Genomic DNA, 24,697 nt, shown 5'->3' on the forward strand with positions numbered 1-24,697 from the left:
GTCTACTTAATCCGCCATTGGGTGGTAGTCGTTGTGAGGGTGGTAGTGGGGTTGTAATTAGTACTGGCTGTCCATATGAATGGTGCCCCAGTCTTTCTACCAGATTAGCATGCACCCGATTCACAAACATAGAACACTAAGGCCCTGTTCACACTGAGGTAAAAAACGCTCACGGTAAAAAGAAGCGACATGCCCTATCTTCGGGCATTTACGCCTCTGACCTCCCATTGACATCAATGGGAGTCAGAGAAAGCGTATTTCGCAGCATTTTTGCCCGTGACACTCAATAAAGGCCGCGAGTGAAAAACACCGCAAAAAACACGGCAAACGGAATTTTGAGGCAGAATTTTCCTCCTGCAAAAAACAAAGTGTGAACAGGGCCTTAGTGGGAGTGTGTGGGAAACCTTTCATAAATGAAACGCGCTTGGTTCGCATGTGTCAGAAAAAGGGGTGCAACGGCTTCATACATAGACTGATACCAGTCTCTTTAGATTAGGAAAACTTTTAGATATAATTTTGGTATTGGACTTCTGAATGTATGGTTCCCCAACTAATCAACAGGAGGAGTGAGAAGTAGCACTCGCTGGAGCACCATGTCCCCTTCACTTCAATACCCAGCACAGCGAAATCCATACTAATGTGGTTATGCCTAGAGCTCCCACCGATCAAACAAAGATGGTCTATTCTTATGAAGCCAAGTGACATTTATATGGTCCTAACGCAAGAACCAAGTACCAGTGCTATGTAAGGTTCTAGCCTGGTGACAACTGCCACTTACATGATTCCATACTTGCCAATGGTGATGATTTTCTCAGTATTGTCCCATAAATAAGACCACAAAAGGGACAGGGTCATGCTTAAAAGAAGTGTTTTGGGGTAATTTTCATGCAGAATAGGAGCAGAGCTTCATGTTATAACTGTTAGTGTCAAATGCTAGTGATATTGTTCTACCAGGAAAATAAAGTTATCTTTTTTTATCGCTTAGTGATGGTGTCATTTTTGGATTTTAATTTGCAGCTATAGTTTAACATGCTGCAATAAAGACTATGTCCCAGGGTGTTGACATACCATATGTCCAACCTGTGGAGGTCCCAAAAAAGTAAGGGATCCACTGCCACCATGAAAGTAGCTTCCTACTGTCTATTAGATTGACGTAATACATGTCATGGTTCACAATTACTGGTGGATTGTGTTTTAGAGACCTAAAGTGGGTGGCCTATTCTGGGCTATTTAAGAGCAAGGGGCTCCAATACGGTTCATGCACAGGGTTTTCTGCTGTCTGTGTCCACCTACAGTATCTAAAATTTGCAAAACCACTACAAATCTCCTATCGTCTTGGCTATACAGCTTACATGCAGGGCTATGTGTCTCAATGGTAATAGTCTACAAACAAACCAACCATGTGTGTAGGATTTTGCATTATTATGTTACTCTCTTCAATCGCCCCGTTTTAGCAAGAAACAAGGGTCAGATGGATTGCAGATTGCCATCATATTTTAGAGATGTTCTCATCTATAAGGGAGGATAACTCTGTAATACTGTGTCTAATGGAACATGGTAAGACATTTTCGCTCAGATTCAGAGGAAATCCAACAGAAAAAAACTATTAAAATATAAAATTAGAGTCAGGCGGAGATACATTAGGGCTCTACAGAAGTCTGTGGGTGACCTATTAGGACTTCATACAACTAGGAGGTTATACGGAGCCGTAAATCTATCGTGACAATCCCTTTCTAAATTCCCGATGAGGGCATTATGGAAGTCATAGATTGAGGGGTGGTTTGGTCTTTGCAGTGCCCCCTGCTTTGAAGGACTAGTACGTTTTCAGGATAAAAATGATAAAATTGTTGTAGTTATGTTATTGTCTGTTCTAACCATCCTTTATTTACAGGCAAGGACTGTAGTTGTGTTACTGTCCCTTTGGGGGGGAATGTATATTGTGTGCATTTTCTTGCATGGCTACTTTGGAAATATGGAACGGTGTGCATCATGTTGCTACATTGCACTTAGAGTATGTAATTGCACTGTTACTTTAATAGCATATGTGTTGGTAGTTGGTATGGCACGTTTGTGGTGACTCTCTCTCAATAGGTACTTTAGTGGTCGAGCACAAGCTCTATAGTTGGTGGACAACATGGTGATTATTATCTCCTTGTAGAAGTTCTAAGAGGACATGTATAGAAAGCAGAGGCGTGAGAGTGTCACACTCTGCATCTCTGTGGGCGGCCTTAAAAAATATACAGTATAAAGAGGAGAGGTTATTGGTGCCAGGAGGTTGGGCGTTGGTCTATGGTGGGAACGATACTCTCTTGACAGCATAGAAATGTGTGTTGCGGCTGCTGAGGTAACAAGGATGCCTGGAACCAGTAAAAGGGCCTAGAGAAATTCAGTGTCAGACTGATAGAGCTGATGGACGTCGGGACTGCTGCAAGTTACAATTAACCTGAAACGTCGTCCGTAAATAGAGTGCAATGTTTGGCCATCGGGATTGATGACCCATGAAGTCTGAAAGAAAAGAGGTCAGGGGGAAGGACAGAGGCCCACATTTTGCCAATTGGGTCGGAATCTGCGGAACAGGTCTCCCACCCGCAAATTATGTTGATTTGTATCAGAGACTATTCTGACTAGTTGTGCACTGTTAAAGTCTTATGCCTCTCTGGGAGAAGACAAGTTCAGTAAAACTTATAGGGATTTTCCCACGAGGGATGTTTATGACATATCCACAGGATATGTCATAAATGTCAGATAGATGCGGGTCCCACCTCTGGGACCCGCACCTATCTCTAGAACGGGGCCCCATAAACCCTCTTCTAACTTTGCCTGCTATCGCTGACTCCCGGTCACTTCCTGAATTTATGGTCAGGAGTTACGAAAACAGCGTAGCTGTTTCCGTAACTCCCATAGTCGTGAATAGCAGTTGCGGAAGCAGCGTAGCATGTGAGCTATGCTGTTTCCATAACAACCATTCAGTTATATGGGGCTTACGAAAGCAGCGTAGCTCAGCGAGCTACGCTGTTTTCACCTTCATGGTCGGAAATCAGCTGACACACACAGAGGTAGAACAGGGTTTAGCGGCCCAGTTCTAGAGATAGGTACGGGTCCCAGAGTGGGACCCGCAACTATCTGACATTTATGACATATCCTGTAGATATGTCATAAATGTCTCTCATGGGAAAAAACCTTTAAGTAATCCGCATTGACTGTGTCCGCGCCATTTGTACCCGTAATGGGCCAAACCCACCCACTCGTGTAGGTGTGTTGGTTACATTTCTTTGCTCAACCTTACAGACTCAGCGTGTAGGTTGTTTCCTGGTCACCCATTAGGTATTGTAAATGGTTGCGTGTTTTACTCTCTCACCCTTGTGTATGTGTCCCGGTGTCTGTCTTTGTTATTTGTATCCGCTTGTTTCTGTATGTCTTCCCAATTGGCGGGGATGGGGCTGGGTTTCCCTAGTAACCAAGGAAACACAGCAGCCCTGCACTAAGGGGGATTCCCATAGAGCCCTGCATTAGTGCACAGATCAGGTGACCACACTGGTCAACGTGATTGGTGCGGCTCCTGTATAGAAAGAAGTTAGAGAGAAAAAAGGGGTGGAGTTAGAAAAAGGCGGGAAAGTGTGAGGTAATGACAGTTGAGGGAGTTACGCCTCATGCACATGATCGTGTGCCGTCCTTTTTTCACGGACCTGATTCACACGCTAAAGTGAATGGGTCCGTGAAGACTATCGGGTGCCACTAGGATGGCGTCAAAACCGACCCGAGTGGCACAACGCTCATGTGCATTAGAATTTAGAGTAACAATAGGTAGAAAGAAACTGAACATTAGAGAGTCTCGCTTAGTGTCTAGGAAACACCACAAAGTGTCATCAAGTCAGAGGGACCTGAGAATAAGGTCTGAATATTGACTGAATCAATTATATCCAGAATATAATGATCATTGAAGTCTGGCCACCCCCCCCCCACTCCTTGTGGTAATTTGCGTGAACGTTCATCATTGAAGTAATACTTCCTGGTAATAAATATACAAGTTACAAGCAAGGTATGTTTCTGATATAGCCAGTGCAAATCGGTCTTAAAGGGGCGGTAATCATCTTATTCAAGGGACTGATTTGCATGGAATTTGGCCTATCTACTTGCTTTACAATATACCCCCTTAAATAGTTGCGCTTAAGGTACTCGGACCGTTGCCATTGTACCACTGAGGGTGTCCGTGCACAAAAGGTAGCGGTACCTGCTCAATGACCCACGTAAGTGTTGCAGGGGTAGGAAGGCATCCTCAACACAGGAATTTGGTGCAACCCGGTGAAATAGGAGAATAAAGAGATTGGGATAAGCCGCTTGGCAGAGAGTGGCGTCTCTGTGGCCCGTGGTGGCATTATAAAAGGCGGAACCTGTGTGTCCACAGATTCCTTTGACACAAACGGCCACGGTGGGAACTCCCACAGAGGTCGAATTCCCCTACCTCGGTTATTGACCGCTTTTCTGAAACATATACGCTGCTGTTTAATAAAGAAGTTGATTGGTTGTTAGTCTGCCTACAGTGTATCATCAATAAATCCTTACTAGCGCAGCCCTTCAGCAGCCTCGCAAAATCTGCAAATACTGTAGCTGACCACTGGCAATTAACTGGACGCCAGGACTTTGTATATTTACAAAAGCTTTGGTCCTGTTGAGTCAACCTCTTTGATGGAAGGATTAATATATTTTGGGAAATCCTGGGTTTTTTGAACAACCAGATTAAATGTAGATAATATTGCTTGCAGTTCCTTCATCATTAAATTTGGGGATTAGATGGGTACGTGCAAAAATGTATAAATATTATGTTCTTAGAATAAAGAAAAGGCGTAAAAAATTCACGATCTTTCCAGCAATAAGAAAACTGTTTCTTCAGTAAGCTTTTTGTTGTTCTTGGGATCTTTACTGGCATTAATTGAGATTTATCAATGTTGATTTTGTAATAAAACATCTGAAAATGTCCATAAATTATTAAATTGCCTTGTAGAGTCCCTGACTTTTGTTTCCCAGACAAAGCCTACAAGGTTTGCACCTATAAGGGATTGTAGATGTAGGTGTTTGGCTAAAATATTTGGGTGTATAATCATAAAGATTTGTGCCATTCAAGAAATGTTTGCAATTTATCACCATCTGCAAATCCAGGTTAGAAGACCTTGTCCAAGGTTAGCTCAAGAACAGGTTCCCAGTCACAGCCAAGTTGATTTTGTCACTATTTTTCTCTGGCGTTGGCTCGCCACTTTCTCACTATTCACCCACTACACAGTCACATTCTAAGTCATTGCTTGGAGATTCGTGATCCTTCTTGGCCTCCTCTTCCTTGCCCAAGGAAGCTCAGACGTATGCTGGACATTACCCCCGTGTGTTATCTATCTCCTTTGCTGACTCCCACCTAACATTGGCAGAGAAAGCCAAGCGGCCCTTTGCCCATTGTTACTGACCACACCGCTGGCGTCTTATGATGCTCCCGACTTATATTCTGAATGTGTCCATGGCCTATAGTGGGCCATGACATATGCCAAAAGAGTGACCTACAATCGGATGATAGAACCTTTTTCTCACTGTATTTAAAAGTGTAGTCTTTCATACACTGACTGTTTTTCAATAAATGGGGTTCTAACATAATAAGTATATATTTTTTTACAATGAAAGTCAATTGTCAACATATGCAACTGTAAGACATACAGTTGCATACATTGAGGCTATATATTTAGAGATTTTCCCATTGTATGTATCAAATGAGCACCATGGACGTAGTGAGAACAGATTTGTAGTTACTGGAGATCCTCCTCACACTTAAAGGGAATACCCCATTAGGACAATCCCCTACTCTAACTATTAAGAGCATATCGACATCATAGAGGGGCTCCCCTGCTTTGGACCTCCCCCGATGTGCCAGAGTGGAGTCAGTAATAAGTGCTGGCTCTAGCTCTGGTAGACCGCTGCAGGGGAAATGACCACTGCTTCCTCCAGCAAGGTGCCCAGGTGTATAGGGAGCCGGACCTGCAGTGATTAGCTGATCCTTGCTGCAACTCCCATATTAAAGGGGTAGTCTGTGGTAAGGAAACCCTGGGGCAAGTAGTGTACCAAGACCAAAAACCAAAACTGAAGGAAAATGGGATCCTACAAGTGAAATGTGCGATTTGGTTTAACTCTTACTTATTATCACAGAACCTGGAAATTCCACCTAGATTCAGTTTATCCATATATTGTTGACCCAAACCTGTGAAATTCTGAAGTTCTCATTGGCAATGAATATGTTTATATAATAACTGCAACAATTATGGAAATAATTTATGAACCATATATCTTCAGCTTTATTTATGTAAGCAAATGGTTACATTCATAGATATTTTAGTGCATGTTAGGAAAGACAAGACTTTATATTTCAGACCAAAATAAGTCGTAAGTGTTAATATTTTGGTCACCTCTTGGCAATTATTATTAATATTATTATTATTTTTATTTCCTTGCGATAAACTGAACAAATGGCATAATTCTGAATAAAATGAGTTTCGCAACTCTAACATCGTCTAAGAAAAATTGTACATAATATCAATCATACATCTTTTACAGCCTTAAAGTGCCAATATAGATGTAACTGTATATACAGTAATGGAATAATAAGATGTGTGGACGTATGAAACATACAATGACCCTAAAATAAAACGATACCGATACATTATAAATCGGATAATTAACAAATAATAACATAGATTATTTCCAAGTCGCCAGCTCCGATGACAATATTTTACCATGCAATTGTCGTATTTCTCGTTAAACATATATTTGTATAGATATATATTTATATATATAAATAGAAAATATATAAGACAAACCATGTACACAACATACACAAAGTTATCTAAAGGGAGGAAGAAGCATGATCTCTAATCATGGAGGAGGGGCACTTTACATTATGCTGTATAAAAAGTTAACGTAATTACAGTGTATATGATTTGGATGAGCGTCTCTCTTGTGTTTGCGTATAGTCCCTTTTAGGGATCTTGCTATTGCTGCCTATGGAGAGTCTGACATTTGAACAAAAGCGGTCACAGATGAAGCAGTGTGGAGTTTGTTATTTGGTACAACCGATTATGATGTGTTATCAGTTACTCAATGGTGTTGAACTGTGTTAGTGACTGTCAAAATTGTGTCGCTATCAAGGAGTCTTGGCTACCGTTGTCTCAGAGGCGTAACTTGAAGCTCCATGTGCCATTTATAATACTAGTTTCTTCTTATGTGGCAGAAGGGCCTTTGTGTCCCCTCAGGCACCAGGGTCCGGGTGCAAGTGCTACCCCTCTACCCCCTATAGCATCGCCACAGTGTTAGCTAAGGAGGGAGGCAGCATTTATTCGGGTGAAGTTGTAAGGACTGAGATGCTTATGTTGATTTCTAAGTAAGCATATCCATCCTTACAGCCATGAGTATAAATATATATATATATATATATATATATATATATATATATATATATATATCGCTATAAGGACCCTTCCCCTGCTGCTGGTTCCCTAAAGATGCTGAGAGCGGCAAAATGTATGCACCTACATTGTTTCTGATCTTCTAGGATTAGTTCGGAAGCTATCTTGTACTGAACCTGAGTTACAGCCTACCACTCTTCAAAGCTGCATTCATAATTTTGCAGGCTTCAGAGCTGAAATCTTCCAGCATTTTTTTCTTTTTCAGTCTTTGCACAAAGTTTGAAAAAAAAAAAGCATCCCATTTATAGCTAAGCTATCGGGAGTATGTTTTTCAAGAGGCAGAATTATGAATTCTGCTCTGGATTATCAATCAGGCTGTGTTTTAGTCTCAGACAAGTAATACAATGTATTTACACAGTTATGAATTGATGTAGCATATATCTATAAATAATATGGAAAATGATTAACTAAGTTACAAATATGCTTTAAGGCTGGGTTCACACTGAGTTTTTTGCAGGAGGAAAATCTGTCTCAATATTCGTTTGGAATTTTGAGGCAGATTTTCCTCTGCCAGCACGCCGATTTTCACAGCGTTTTTCGCACGAGGCCATTGAGGCATAAAACGCATCGAAATACGCTTTCTCTGCCTCCCATTGATGTCAATGGAAGGTCAGAGGCGTAAACGCCCAAATATAGGGCACGTCCCCTCTTTTTCCCGCTAGCCTGTTTTTCCGCTCGCGGGAAAAAAAACGCCTCTGCCTCCCATTTTCTGCCGTTTTTTGGCACGTTTTGCGGCGCGGTTTCCGCGTCCAAAAACTAGTAAAAAAAACTCTGTGTGATCCCAGCCTTAAACAGTAAGTTATCATACTGTACAAATATGGCAGACCCGAAAGATAAATGACAACTTGAGCTCTGCTACATGTGTGAATTGATTATGCATTCTGATATATAATTTTAGTGTATTTGTTATATGACTGGACCATGGAATGATAAAATATTTTAAATACAATGTGGTATACAGTACCTGCATCTTATAGATAAGAGGTCACAAGTGACATTAATATGCAAACTGTACAAATCCATGTAGTGTGAATAGTGTTTTACCATTTTATAATATACCTTGCTTCAACATCCTAGACAGGGAAACATTTAAGATTACCTACTTTGTGTGGATAAAAGAAATGCACATATATGAACAGGCTTAAAAACACACACACTGTAGCTCAGGCGTCTTAGGAACAAAAAAAGCATAAAACTGAGTATGCCAATAACACACCAAACACACAAAACTAAAACATAGACAAGAACACGACATGGTGACATAGAATTTTGGTGACATAGACTTTTGCAATGTAAGGAATGATCTACCTTGGAAGAAGTACATGAGATAGGTCTTATGTATCAATATTACTCTCCATACAGCCAACCACATTTTTCTATTAGGAATAAAAACATAAAACGTGGACTCTGATCTATCTATCTATCTATCTATCTATCTATCTATCTATCTATCTATCTATCTATCTATCTATCTATCTATCTATCTATCTCATATCTATCTATCTATCTATCTATCTATCTATCTATCTATCTATCTATCTATCTATCTATCTATCTATCTATCTATCTATCTATCTTTCTTTTCTTTTAGAATAGTACCTTTGTCACCTAAATTTTCTTAGCCGGAATGCCACTTTACTGACAGCAGTTAAGAGGTCAATCATATTTGGAACAGTCTCACTTTGCCTCTTCCAATCTCAGCCCGCTGTATTAATCAGATTTTCCTAATAATAGCTTTTGTGGGTTTATTTACCCCTTATTAGAATGATAGGCAGTGAATGGATATGAAAAAAAATCACTGGTATAAGGCCTCATGCACTTCTGTTGGCTGTTGAACGGCCGTTATTGACGGTCCCGTCACTCACGGGCTGCACACGGATGCCTTCCGTGTGCAGTCCGTTGTTTCATGGATCAAATTCAATGAGAAGGCCGAGACTGTTCCATCAAAAACGGGCAGAACCTGCCCTACTTTTGACAGAACAGCCGCACGGTTTCGTTAAAACAACGGAAATGTGCATGGCCCCATTGAAATGAATGGGTTCAGGGTGCTATCCGTGACAAAAACGGATAGCACCCTGAAGGAAAAAACTGAAGTGGGCATGAGGCCTAAGACTGGAGTTTTTTGTTTTTTTAATAAATATAACTTTTGCTATAGAAAATTCATAAAAAATGTGCATAAACACATAAACACAATGTTATGGTAATCTTGTCTGTCATATTAATGCGTTTTTACTTTTTGTTACTGTGATGCCTTTTATTTGTGTCATTAAGGCGACATGTTGGTCGTTGAGGTGACTTTTCCTTTGTTCTATTATATTCTGGGTTTTAATTTACCCCCCTACCCGTTCTGTTTTCGGTTGCTCTTGATGGATTACTCTTCCTCAGCACAGAAGAATATTTTTAATGGCTTGATCTCCCCTGATGAAATATGTACACGAGCATACTCCAATACTTGAATGGGCCACCTGTTATTAGAAATACTCTCTAAAAATGCAGGAGAAATAAGCACCAACACAGAACTTCCCCCAAGATGAGTAAAGGGTGTGCCATGTGGTGGGTGCTTTGAATGCCTTGTAGCCAATTTATTCATAGTATTGATAAAAACAGCACAAGAAGAATGTGCTGATCTTGTGGGAAGCATTGACCTGTCCATTCAGAATGATTATGTTTGTGAGAAAAAGGCTGCATTTGCCAAACATAATGTCATGAATAGGTGGTGACATAACAATTGGTTGACAATTAGTGCATAAAAAATGATGACTGCAGCCCAAGTACACACTTAATTCAATTAGATTGTGTGAATGATCACAGCAGCAGTAGAGGAGTGTGCTGATCTTATGGGAAACAGTGACCTATTATTCCTTGTGTTTAGGTTTGTAAGAATAAGGATGCATATGAGCGCAGTTTCATGTGTGGGTGGAGATAAAACATCATGTAGCCAATCAAATTGTGTGAATGATGACAGCAGCAGGAGAAGAGTGTGCTGATCTTGTGGGAGACAGTGACCTATCAATTAATGTGATTATGTTTGTAAGGATAAGGATAAGGACAAGCTGAGTTTCATGGTATGGGTGGGGATAAAACAACTTGTATCCAATTAGATTGTGTAAATGATGACAGCAGCAGGAGAGGAGTGTTCTGATCTTGTGGGAGACAGTGACCTGTTCACTCATGAGAAGGTTGCATTTGATAAGGAAAAATGGGGAGACCACAGAAAAACAACAGAAGATGCATACTTCAGAAATAGGATTTTGGTTAGGACCTTGACAAAAAGTTTACAATGTCTAATACATCTCTGGATGAATTAAAGTGGCTTTATCCAAAATGTTATATCAAATGTCCCAAATGTATTGCCGTGTGGTTTGTAAATGACTAAAAAGAAACACTCCTTATGTTGTCTTCATCTCTTTCCATAATTGTCAGATGGATCAATACGTACAATATAAGCCCATGTTTAATGTCACTTTGACTACTAACATTTTTATGAAAGGATGAAAGGTATAGGTTTGTCTAAAATTGTAAAAATGTTTCATCATATAATTCTAAACACTAATGAATTTATGAAAGGTTAAATATTTCATTATAAATGGTCAGAAAAATGTGTCCTGTTTATTGTAGATCAGCATTTAGAAATTACATTCAGATGCTATGGTGGTCAGTTATCTCCTTACCGTCTAAGCTCGTGTGATGTCACATATCAATGTGAACATACGTCATATATACACCGGTTTTACACATGCTGTTAAAAATCTGGCTTACATACAGATGTAGCCATCTTCTTTATTTTTTTTTTTATCTTGACTCTGATAAAAGGTCAAGTTAAAGTTGTATTTAATGTGTTAAAAGTCAAGATAAAGATGGCTACATCTGTATCTAAAAAAATAAATACAACAAAGAAAGCAAAACTTCACATCGAAAACAATTGCATCACTCCAATGGGTCATGACAGCTTGGTATTGCCCAAAACTATGTTATTCTAAATTCTTTTTGACCATTTTGTGCTATTCATACAGATGAAGCAGGGGTGAGTTTGTTAATGTAGCAGGCTGAATTTGTAATTTAATGCAATTTATAAAATATCTATGTGTTATCTGTGATTTTCCATAATATGGCAGCTAAATCTTTTTTAGTTATCTCAAAGTGAATGTCAACCTTTTCCAAAATGACCCATAAAATATTTTTATAGGTATCAGAGCTCTATTTTTTTGGTTACAGAGCTCCAAACCCCCTGCTTTCCCTTACACTTCCAGAAAGTTAAAATTCTGGCTGCCAGTAGCCGCCACTAGGGGGAGCTTTTCACATACAGATTAATGCAAATCCTATTAAATTCAATGCTAACTGTATACATTTTGCAGAGAAAGCTCCCCCTAGTGGTGTCTGCAGACAGACAGAATCATATCATTCCACTCAATGGCAGTCAGAAGTAGGAAATTTTGGATCTTTGTAGCGGAAAAAATAAACTCCAACCCCTTATTAAATGAATCAGAGCTGAATTTTGAATTAAAAGAGAAATAATGTTCAAAGTTAGGCCTCATGCACACGGCCGTGCCCATAATCACTGCGCGTGATTGCGGGCACGGTTGACTGCCGACGGCCGTGGACAGCCACCCGCATTTTTGGCCTGTGCACCCATACAAAGTCTGGAAGCACGGTCCGTAAAAAGCGAAATTTAGGACATTTCCTATCTTTTGCGGCGGCTTTATACGGGGAGGTGTCCGTGGTCAATAGAAATTAATGGGTCCGTAATTGCGGACCGCTATTACGGCCGAATTCTACAGTCATGTGCATGGGTCCTAAGGCATTGACTTGTTGACTAAAAGAAACAGTTCAATGACCAATTCAACCCTGCTACATCAGTATATCAACCCTATTATTAGAAATTGAAATAGTATATAACTACCGGTCGTGTAACTGACAATTGCACGTCACTGTGGGGTTTGGCTATGACGTTTTGACCGGATACAAAGCTGCAATTCACATTGTGAATGCTCAAAGTGCCTACAAACAAGTGGCTAAATCATGTGTACAAACAATATAAGTAACGGAACCTAAAATGGCCAGTCTATCATTAGAAGTATATGAGTGGTGTGAACATTTTGTGGACTCCTAGATCGGGTATTTTTGGGGTGAGATGGTTTATTGTTCAAATGGAAACACCAGGGAAGGAATTTGGGGCTCTATCCTCCGTACTGGGTTCCGGACACCCGTGACTCACCACCAAAATAAGTCATTATTGCCTGGCTTGATGCAGAGTTCTCACTGTTGTTTTCTTTGCAGTTTAATGGCACAGCAGATTCTCTACTCTCCTGTCTTGACCCAGTTTAGGGTTTGTGCTTTTTTTTTTTTCTTTTTGTATTAGTCTTTGATCTGTTGAAGGTTTTATACGCTTGTTTCCCTAAGGTACATAGTGCCAATGTTGTACGAAACCTTTCTCATTCTGACAGTTGTTAATGGATGCTTTGGCTGTTTTTGACCTTTATCCATCTCCAAGAAATAACAGATCCCAGAGATTTCCTTTGGAAAATTGTCTGGAAGCTCCTCACGTGAACGAGGAATAAATTGAAAAGATTCTTCCTCCTTTAAAAGCCTGCGAAGAAAAGACAGAACAAGAATCATTGCCTGAGATAGAGACAGTAAGAGAAACTATATTTATATTTTGCAGATCATTATTCACTTAGGATTGGGTATTGCAAATAGAGACTGCCGGGAAGGTGGATAACATTATTTCATGCTAAACTATTACTACTTTTCCATTATCCTCTAGAGCCCTGTCCAATCCTGCAGAGTAAGTACTACAATGTGAGCAAAAAATAGGAGGGTTTCTCCAGCTCACCTTATCACGGGTATGATGTATAGTTAGCGCACGGGTGCTCGTGTCGGTACACGGATTGACATAGATAGGAAGGTAGGAAATGGATCCAGCGCTAAATCTTGTGCATTTGTTAAAACGGGAAGCTTCTTCCAAGTTTTATTCCAAAAGTTTAAAAACAGTGAAAAAACGTGTGTACAGGTATTTCCAGAGTACAATAGAGGGTTAGCAGTATAAGCGGTGCCTACGCGTTTCAGACGCTGACTGCGTCCTTAGTCATGGCTTGTACATTGGTACATATTGTATGACTTTTTGATCACATTTTCTAAAAAAAATGTTGAGAGCTACGGTGACCCAAAAACAGCGATTCTAGTGGTTTAATTTTTTTACAGCATTCATCGTGTCGATTAAATAATGATATATTGTGATATTTCATTGATATGTGCAATATTTTTTTATTTTTTGTACACTGCTAAAAACGTTAACTATTTTTTTTTTAAAAATGTATTAGGGCTTATTCAGACGGACGGGATATACGTCCGGGCAACGCGCGTGATTTTCACGCGCGTCGCACGGACCTATATTAGTCTATGGGACGTGCAGAGAGTTGCGTGATTTTTACGCAGCGTGAGTCCTCTGTGAAAAACTCATGACATGTCCGTTCTTTGTGCGTATTTCGCGCATCACGCACCCATTGAAGTCAATGGGTGTGTGAAAATCATGCGCACCACACGGAAGCACTTCCGTGGGACGAGCGTGATTCGCGCAACAGCTGTCAAACTATGAATGTAAACAGAAAAGCACCACCTGCCTTTCTGTTCACAAACATCCAAACGGAGTGTCATAATGATGGGGGCTGCGCGAAAAATCACGCAGCCACGCATCATACGGGGTTGATACACGGAGCTGTTAAGTACCTTTTGCACACACTCGTGTGAATCCGGCCTTAGTCCACCTAGGGGATTTGAACCAACAATCATTAGATCGCTGGTACTATGCTCTGCAATACAAATGTATTGCTGTTTATTGTTATTTTTACTGACTCATATTACTGGAGGCCTTCTTTAACCCCTTAAGGACACGGCCAATTTTGGCCTTGAGTACAGAGCAATTTTTTTTACATTTCCCTCTTTGCATCCCGACGCTCATAACTCTTTTATTTTTTGTACGACGTAGTTGTATGAGACTTTGTTTTTTGCGGGACGAGTTGTACTTTATGTACGTACCATTTTTTGGTACAAATACATTATCGTTTAAATTCTATAAATTTGTAATTAGATTAAAATGCAGAAAAAAAGCAGTTGTGCAGCAGTTTTAATTTTTTTTTTTTTACACCATACAACGATCATCATAAATAATGTTATACATGTGTTGTACAGGTGGTTACAGTCGTGGCGATACCAAATATGTCTATATTATTTCATGTTTTGGGACTTATATTTGAAAAAGTTTATTTATTATAAAAAATTTGTATTTCTGTGTATTTTATTTACTTTTTATTTATTTATTTACCATTATTTTTTTTTTACATTCATTTAACTTTTTTTTTTAATCCCATAAAGGGATTTATCATTTTGATTTTGTAACTGTAATGTACTGGCATAGATCTATATGCCAGTACATTAGCCTGTTACTGATTGTACACAGGCAGTTGTTAGGGCAGACCTCAGTATGCCCTAACAGGAAATATGTTCAGACAGCCCTGGGGTCCTTCACTGGACCCTGGGCTGTCTGGCCATATGAGTTATGGGCTTTGATCGCGTCACAGTTATTTTCTGTGACGCGATCAATGTGCAGTCCCCCCTCTTTGAACGCTGCGATTAGCATTGATCGCGGCGTTCAAAGGGTTAACAGCGGAGAGAAGATGTTTCTCTCCTCTCCGCTGTCAGAGCGGGGCCGTGGCTGTGTATTACAGCCGTGGCCCTGCTCTCGATCGCACACCACACACAGAGACGGCAGAGACTGCTGTCACACAGGACGAGCATTGCTCGTCCTAATGCGCGAAGTGCTCGCCGCTCAGGACTAGCATACTCGTCCTGTGTCGGCAACCAGTTAAAGGGGTTATCCACTACTGAACAACTGATGACCTATACACCGGATAGGTCATCAGTATATCATAGGTGCGGGTCTGACACCCGGACCCCGCACAGTTAAGCCGCCCCGACTATCTCCGGGCACCGGATGTTATTTAGTTGGCTCCGTAGATAGCGGCCGTGTTGCCGGAACTGCAGCTCTGCTCCTATTCACTTGAATAGTAGCAGAGCTGTAGTATGGCAGCTCGCCGCTATTCAGTGGTCAGAGCTAACTGCTTATGTCATGTATGTCCGGTGCTCGGAGGCAGCTGGAGTGGCTTAACCCCTTAAGGACGCAGCCTAGTTTGGGCCTTAAGGCTCAGAGCCCATTTTTTAAATCTGACATATTTCACTTTATGTGGTAATAACGTCGGAATGCTTAAACCTATCCAAGCGATTCTGAGATTGTTTTCTCGTGACACTTTGGGCTTCATGTTCGTGGTAAAATTTGGTCGATATATTCAGTGTTTATTGGTGAAAGATTGCAAAATTTAGAGAAAATTTTGAAAAAATAGCATTTTTCAGAATTTAAATGCATCTGCTTGTAAAACAGACGGTTATACCACCCACAATAGTCACTAGTTCACATTTCCCATATGTGTACTTTAGATTGGCATCGTTTTTTGAACATTCTTTTATTTTTCTTGGACGTTACAAAGCTTATAACATAAACATCAATTTCTCTTTTTTTTAAGAAAATTTCAAAAGCCTTTTTTTTTAAGGTACCTGTTCAGTTCTGAAGTGGCTTTGAGGGGCCTATGTATTAGAAACCCCGATAAAACACCCCATTTTAAAAACTAGACCCCTCAAAGTATTCAAAACAGCATTTAGAAAGTTTTTTTAACCCTTCAGGCATTTCACAGGAATTAAAGCAAAGTGGAGGTGAAATTTGCAAATTTCATTTTTCTTGCTGAATTTCAATTTTATTCAATTTTTTTTGTGTAACACAGAAGGTTTTACCAGAGAAACACTACTAAATATGTATTTTCCTAGTGCATTTTGAGGCCTCTTTTTTATTAGAATATATTTTAGGCAGCATGCCAGGTTTGAAGAGGTGTTGAGGTGCCAAAACAGTACGAATCTCCCAATAGTGACCCCATTTTGGAAACTACACCCCTCAAGGAATTCATTTATGGTGGTTGTTATCATTTTGACCACACAGTTTTTTCACAGCACCTATTTTAATTGGGCTGTGAAATTAAAAAATGTTTAATTTTTTCCAATAAGATGTAATTTGTGATCAAAATTTCCTATTTTCACAGGGAACAAAATACCCAATTTTGTTGCCCAATTTGTACTGAGTGCGGCAATACCCCATTTGTGGTGATAAACTACCGTTTGGGTACCGAAAGGAGCACTATGTGTTTGTTGGAGTCCAGATTTTGCTGGATTGGTTTTCGGGTGCCATGTCGCATTTGCAGAGCCCCAGAGGTATCAAAGCAATGGAAACCCACCAGAAGTGACCCCATTTTGGAAACTACACCCCTCAAGGAATTCATTTATGGGTGTTGTGACCATTTTGACCCCACAGTTTTTCACAGAACTTATTTGAATTTGGCTGGGAATTAAAACAAAAATATTTTTTTCCAATAATATGTAGTTTTGGCTGAAAATTTCTTACTTTCACAAGAAATAAAATACCCCATTCTGTTGCCCAATTTGTCCTAAGTGCGGCAGTACCCCATTTGTGGTGATAAACTGCCGTTTGGGCCCATGGGAGGGCTCAGAAGGAAAGGACCACCATTTGGCCTACTGGGGATTTTTTGGTGCGAAGTCATGTATGCAGAAGCCCCTGAGGTACCAGTACAGTTGAAGCCCCCAAGAAGTGACCCCGTTTTAAAAACTACACCCTTGAGGCATTCATCTAGAGGTGTAGTGAGCATTTTGACCGGAGACCTACACCCCATAAACTGTAATGTGGGTTCTCCCGGGTATGGCAATACCCTCAATGTGGCTGTTATCAGCTGCCTGGGCACACGGCTGGGCTCAGAAGGGAAAGATGAGGGGGATAAGATGTGTGGAGTGCATCAGGGTAAGTAAAACTTGGGTAGATTAAAAATCAAGGGATGTATGATAAATTTTAAAACACTCTTTCATACAGAGCTCTGGTTATTCGGGACACGTGTCACATTGATATATTGTGTCATCCCTTATCGCCCTCTTATAGCAGACTTTGTACCTCTTTGTACCTCTAGTGGATTTTGAGCCCTCCTTTTTATTAGCCACCATGTCCGGTTTGAAGAGGTCTTGTGGTGCCAAAACAGTGGAAACCCCCCAAAAGTGACCCCATTTTGGAAACTAGACCCCTTGAGGAATCCATTGTAGTTTTCTTGGAGTGCATGCAACTTTTTGATCCGTTTTTATTCTATTTTTAGGTGGCGTGGTGACTAAAAAACAGCAATTCTACTATTGTTTTTTATTCTATTTTTTTTACAGTGTTCACCGTGCGCTATAAATGACATATTCACTTTATTCTGCGGGGCGATACGATTACGGCGATACCAGATGTTTATAGTTTTTTTTATGTCTTATGGCGTTTGCACAATAAAATACGTTTTGTAAAAAATCATTAACTTTTTGTGTTACCTTATTCTAAGCTCCAGAACTTTTTTATTTTTCCATCAATAAAGCCGTGCGAGGACTTATTTTTTGCGTAACGAACTGTAGTTTCGATCAGGACCATTTTTAGGTACATGCGACTTTTTGATCTCTTTTTATTCCATTTTTCGGGAGGTGAAGTGACCAAACAATTGTGATTCTGGTACGGTTTATTATTTTCTTTTACGGCGTTCACCGTGCGGGGTAAATAACGGAATAATTTTGTAGTTCAGGCCGTTACGGACGCGGCGATACCAATTATGTATAGTTTATTTGTTTGTTTATATATTTTTATTAATAATAAAGGACTGATAAGGGAAAAGGGGGGATTTTTACTTTTATTACTTTTAAATCTTTTATTTTCTTATTTTTACACATCTTTTTTTAACTTTTTTTTAACTTTTTTACTTTGTCCCACTAGGGGACTTGAGGGCAGGAGGCCCTGATCGCTAATCTAATACACTGCACTACATGCGTAGTGCAGTGTATTAGAACTGTCAGCTACTCACTGACAGCAAGCATAGTGGCTCCTGACATTGTCAGGACCCACTAGGCTTCCGTCTATGGCATAGCCGGACGCCATAGTCACCATCGCCGGCCGCTATCGTGTAGCAGGCCGGCGATGGCAGCTTAACCCCTAAAAAGCTGCGTTCTCTATTGAACACGGCTTTTCAGGAGTTGATCAGCGGGGACACAGCGATCGGTCCCCGCTGTAGGAGCTGTGACAGCTGCTGTACGAGACAGAAGTTGTCACAGCTCCTGTATGTGTCGGGAGGACGGCCGAAATGGCCGTTACTCCCGAGACGTACTATTAGGTCATGGAGCGCGAACGATACAGCTACCATGACCTAATATTACGTCCAGGAGCGGGAAGGGGTTAATGGTGCGGAGTCCGGGTGTCGGACCCCCACACATCATGTACTGATGACCTATCCGGTGGATAGGGCATCAGTTGTCTAGTAGTGGACAACCCCTTTAAGCACAATGTCATCATGATGCATCAAGGGGTTAAGCTTTAGGAAAATACATTGACTTAAAGGTCACCTATGGATTCAGTTTTTTCTAATCAAAACAAAAATATCTTTTAGGAATTGGAGCCCCATTTTTCTGCTACACAGCTCCAAATCCCCTGTTTCTCTTCACACGGCGATAGAGTTAAATGATAAAATTCTGACTGCCTGCAGCCATCACTAGAAGAAGCTTAAGAACTTACCGCATACAGATTTATCCCATTTAATGGGAGCCGTATAAAGCTGTATTCAGTTAGATCCCCCAGTGGCGGTTTCAGGTTACCAGAAATTTCTCAGAATAAAAATAATGAAATTATAGGTACTTTTTAACATGTGAAAACTTAAATATAAACCACATGTAGCTCCCCAAACAGGGAGAGAACAGACTAGTTATTAACAGGTTGTTTATATGGTGCTATCAATTCATTGGTGTTTACTCGTACAACAATTACTAGTACACTGAAGAACCTCTTTAACGTTTTCCCGTCGCTAATATGCCTATTTACGTCGGCAAATTGTATTTAAAAATGGCGCCCGCTCAGAAGCAGAGCAGGCACCATAGCCGCCAGGTCTCTGCCGTGTTTCACAGCGGCATTGCTTGCGATCAGGAAAAATGTCTGATCGCAAGCATTTAACCCCTCAGATGCCGGTGTCAGATGTGACCAACGGCATCTGAGGAGATTTTACTGCCACTTTCACTTCAGGGCTGGTCACTGGCACCCGTGTGGCGAGATCGCCGGAGCCGATGTATTCCTATAGCAGCTGGGAGTCTTGTGAACGCTCCCAGCCCCAGGATTTTGCCATAGACTGCAATACTGTGATATTGCAGTCTATGGCATAAGCGACTCAATGATCACAGATTTAAGACTCCTAGGGGGGCTAAATAAAAGTAAAAAATAAAAAAATATAAAAAAATATCAAACTTCAAATCACCCCCCTTTCCCTAGATCACATATAAAAATAAATAAACAAAAATAAACATAAACACATTAGATATCCCCGAGTTCAAAAATGCCCGAACTATAAAAATATAATTAATATTCTTCCAATACGGTGAACGTAGTAGCGGGGAAAAAGGTCAAAATGGCCGAATCACACTTTTTTTGTTCCACTTCCACCCCCACAAAACATTGAATAAAAAGTGATTGAAATTCGAGACATTCCCCCAAATGGTATTAATAAAAACGACATTCTCCACGTACAAAAAGACGCCTTACACAGCTCTGTACACAGCAATATAAAAAGTTATGGAGGTCACACTATGGCGATGCATACAATTTTTGTTTCTTTCAAACTTTTACGTTTTTTGAAACATGCTAAAACATAACAAAAACAATATCAATTTGGTATCACCATGATCGTGCTGACCAGCAAAATAAAGGTAATGTGTCATTTTCACTGTACATTGAACACCGTAAAACACCATAAAAAAGAAATCCATAAGAAAATGGAGGAATTGCTGTTTTTTCCAATTCCGCCCCATTCTGATTTTTTTTCCAGCTTCCCAGTAAATAGCACATAATATTAAATAGTGCCATTAGAAAGTACAACTTGTCCCATAAAAACTGAAGCCCTCATATGGCTGTGTCAACGAAAAAAATCTTATGACTTTTTGAAGGCGGGGAGGATAAAACAAAAGCATAAAAACAAAAAAATGAGTGTGGTCCTGAAAGTGTAAACCTTCATCCTAAAATCAGGTCTGCTGCGTTATATCTCAGTTCAGATGACTTCTTTATAAAGCATATTGAGATCTCAATGAGATAAAGCAGAGCTATAAGACAGATTAACATTTCATTGGATATCATAACCATAACCACTCTAATAGAATGTAAAAAATTAGGATTAACAATTTGAGCGTTTTGCTTATATTACATGGAAGGACACTGCAGAACTGTGAAGATTATTATTTTCTACTATTTTCTAGGCTAAAGAAGAAGAAACAGGATTTCTTGTTTAGGAAATTTGTTTTCAAATTCTCTACATGATCATTCTGTGTGTACCTCCAGTGGAAACAAAATCACAGCATTGTTGGATCCTCATGTACAGAACCTTTGTGAATCCTGTCCCTTCAAAGCACAGCTGTTTGAGCAGCAGACCTGTCCTTCTTCCTAAGTCCCTAGCAGGAAGTTGTTACATTGTTGCATTAACTGCCATGTTACAGATACAGTGGATCTGCAGCCCGGTCCTGGCCACTCTGTCTTCAAGTCTGATAGCTTACATTACACTTGCAAGACACTACAGACACTACCTGCTTGAATCAATACCAAGGCTGCGGTAATCACAGGACTTTATTAGCATGCTTGCCAACTGCAAATTTGCCAGGACTGTCCTGAATTTACAGACATAGTCCCGGCAAATTACCGTCCTGGGACTTGTCCCGGCAACTGCTACATTCAATTGTATCTGCGTCCTCAGGACGCAAATACAATTGAATACTATGACAGAGCAGGAGACTATCTGCTTCCTGCTCTGCCATACACTCCTCCTTGAGGGAAATCCCCGAACAAATGGTTGTTCCGGAGACGGAACAGATGCAAAACGGTTGAGAAAAACGGACCAAATGGCCGTTTTTATCAGCCAACACTCGGACCCTGTCATGTGAATAGAGCTTAACGCCTCATGCACACGACCGTGTGCGCTGTCCGAGTCCCGTTAGTGATCCGAGGAAAGATAGAACATGGTCTATCTTTCCTCGGATCGGAGACTCATTTTTCACGGAACCGATTCACCCGCTAAAGTATATGATTCCGAGAAGACTATCGGGTGCCACTCGGATGCCATCAAGTGGCACAATGGTCGTGTGCATGAGGTATAAGGGCATGACCAGACGTGGCAGAATTGCTCTGGAATTCCGCTGCGGACAGTCCGCAGCGGAAATCCGCAGCGTACACGTTTCTCCATTGCTTTCCACAGCTTTTTAGTTGGGTTCGTTTACACGTTGCGGACAATTCCGCTGCGGAGCATAGGCTGCGGTGCGGAATTTGGTGTCCGCAGCATACACTGACTGTTGCGGACGTATAGCGGACTTGTTGCGGACTCATTGCGGAATTTCTCCATTGACTTCAATGGAGAGTCAAAATTCCGCAATGAAGTCCGCAGATGTTATGTGTGCTGCGTAGCGTATTGGTTTTACTAACATTACATTTCTTCATTCTGGCTGGACCTATGTATTTTTAGGTCTACAGCCAGACTGAGGCCCCATGCACACTAACGTAAAAACGCCCGTAATCACGGGCCGTTATTACGGCACGGGCAGGACCATAGAAGTCAATGGGGCTCCCGTAATTACGGGTGACTACGTGTGCACCCGTAATTACGGGAGCGTTGCTAGGCGACGTCAGTAAATAGTCACTGTCCAGGGTGCTGAAAGAGTTAAACGATCGGCAGTAACTGTTTCAGCACCCTGGACAGTGACTTCCGATCACAATATACATCAACCTGTAAAAAAAATAGAAGTTCCTACTTACCGAGAACTCCCTGCTTCTTCCTCCAGTCCGGCCTCCCGGGATGACGTTTCAGTCCAAGCGACGGCTGCAGCCAATCACAGGCTGCAGCGGTCACATGGACTGCCGCGTCATCCAGGGAGGTCGGGCTGGATGTCGAAAGAGGGACGCGTCACCAAGACAACAGCTGGGTAAGTATGAATTTCTTTTACTTTTACTAGGGAAAGGGCTGTCCCTTCTCTCTATCCTGCACTGATAGAGAGAAGGGTAGCCCTCTTCCCTTCAATACGCAACGACTAGTCCGCATCAATTTAATGGCCATTTTAGGCAGAGCCGCAACAGAATCTGCAACGCAGATTCTGTGCGGCATTGATGCGGACTGTGTATGCAGAACTCCGCCACGTCTGGTCATACCCTAAGAGTGTAGCTCTATTTCTCACTGAGAAAGTAAGTCAAGTCTCCACCTACTCTAAGCATTCTTAAATAATATTATGAAATAAATGTGCAACCTGTAACTAAATAAAGCTAAATTCTCAAAAAAGATTACAAGTCATTGCTGGAGCTCCCATCAATGTAATCAGCTTGTTTTCAGGGGACCCTTCTAATAAAAAGGGATTTTCCAAAGTGAACAACCCCTTTAACTTAGGCTTCGTTCACATTGACGTCGGGACTCCGTTCATGGGTTCTGTCTGACGTTTCCGTCAGGGGAACCCATGAACGAAAGCCAAACTGAAACAAACGGAAACCATAGGTTCCCGTTTGCATCACTATTGATTTCAATGGTGACGGATCCGGTGTTTCCGCTTGTCTACGTTGTGTAAGGATTCCATTGTTTTGACGGAATCAATAGTGCAGTCGACTACGATATTAATTCTGTCAAAATAACGGAACTCTTAGCCCTTATTGACATTACAGGGTTTCCCGGCCGGGTGACGGCCTTTCATAAATCGGCCGTCACCCGGCTGCATTAGAAACAATAGACCCCTAATGGGGCTATTCACACGACCGATTTTTTGACGGCCCGGGAAACCTGGCCGTCAAAAAATGGGACATGCCCTATTTTCAGCCGTTTACCCGGCCGCCCGGCTCCCATAGAAGTCTATGGGGCCGGGTAATACACGGCCATCACCGGAATGTGTCCCGAGTGATGGCCATGTATTCCGTCGCTCGCGCTCTCTCTCCTCCTTCTCCTCACAGTGCAGAGTGCATGTGAGGAGGAGGAGGGTCTTTTTACGCTCCCTGTAGAAGTCGGAATCTCCAATCCCCGGCCGGGGATTGGGGATTCCGCTACAGGAGAAGTGAGTGACTACACTGTCCATATATGGACACAGCGACGTCACTCACTTCTGAAGCGGAATCCCTGACACTTTGGCCGGGGATTCCGCAACAGGAGAAGTGAGTGACTACGCTGTCCATATATGGACACAGCGACGTCACTCACTTCTGAAGCGGAATCCCTGACACCTTGGTCGGGGATTCCGCTACAGGAGAAGTGAGTGACTACGCTGTCCATATATGGAAACAGCGACGTCACTCACTTCTGAAGTGGAATCCCCGACCCCGTGGCCGGGGATTCCGCTACAGGAGAAGTGAGTGACTACGCTGTCCATATATGGACACAGCGACGTCACTCACTTCTGAAGCGGAATCCCCGACCGCGTGGCCGGGGATTCTGCTACAGGAGAAGTGAGTGACTACAACCACATATAGAATATTGCAGCCCTCAGGAGAAACAGCTTTACAAATTTTTGGGCGCTTTTTCTCCTACTACATATTGTTGGGAAAAAAAAATCATTTTCACGGCCCAATTCTAATAAAATGTTTTAAACACCTGTGGGGGTCAAAATGCTCACTGCCCCCTAGATTAATTCCTTTGGGGTATGGTTTCAAACATCGTTTTTTGTGGGGTGTATATTGCACGGGTCCGCACAAGAACGTACAGCACACGGCAGCCACTAGGATCTGCGTTTTGTGGTCTGCAAACGGTCGTGTGCGTGATGCCTTCTACAAATCTCTGACAACAAGTGAATGTTGCTAAAGAGTCAATCTTGATACTGAAATATCTAACAACACACTGAGATGAATATTTCTTGTTTTCATCTGAAATCAGGATAATGCAAGGATTATCATCTACACATAGCTGGGAGGGGGAGATATTTGGGGATTTGGGGGGAGTGAGGGAGCAATATCAGAAGTAGAGGTAATTAGAGGACCTCCCTGTGCCGTTTTCTCACCATGGGAAATAGATGGAAAGAAAAAAAAGAACAAT

The 24,697-nt window shown here is 41.3% G+C and overlaps 1 protein-coding gene across 1 annotated transcript in view; it reads right to left on the reverse strand.

Annotated features, from left to right (window-relative positions):
• Positions 1-6,302: 6,302 nt before the first annotated feature.
• Positions 6,303-24,697, reverse strand: part of GUCY1A2 (guanylate cyclase 1 soluble subunit alpha 2) — a 242,765-nt gene continuing 224,370 nt past the window's right edge. Inside the window, exon 8 of the mRNA XM_075851584.1 lies at positions 6,303-13,083. Within this exon, the coding sequence (XP_075707699.1) occupies positions 12,876-13,083 (208 nt within the window). The 3' untranslated portion in view covers positions 6,303-12,875. The remainder of the gene's footprint in view (positions 13,084-24,697) is intronic.

Source organism: Rhinoderma darwinii, chromosome 2, assembly GCF_050947455.1.
Source record: "Rhinoderma darwinii isolate aRhiDar2 chromosome 2, aRhiDar2.hap1, whole genome shotgun sequence".
NCBI lineage: Eukaryota > Metazoa > Chordata > Amphibia > Anura > Rhinodermatidae > Rhinoderma > Rhinoderma darwinii.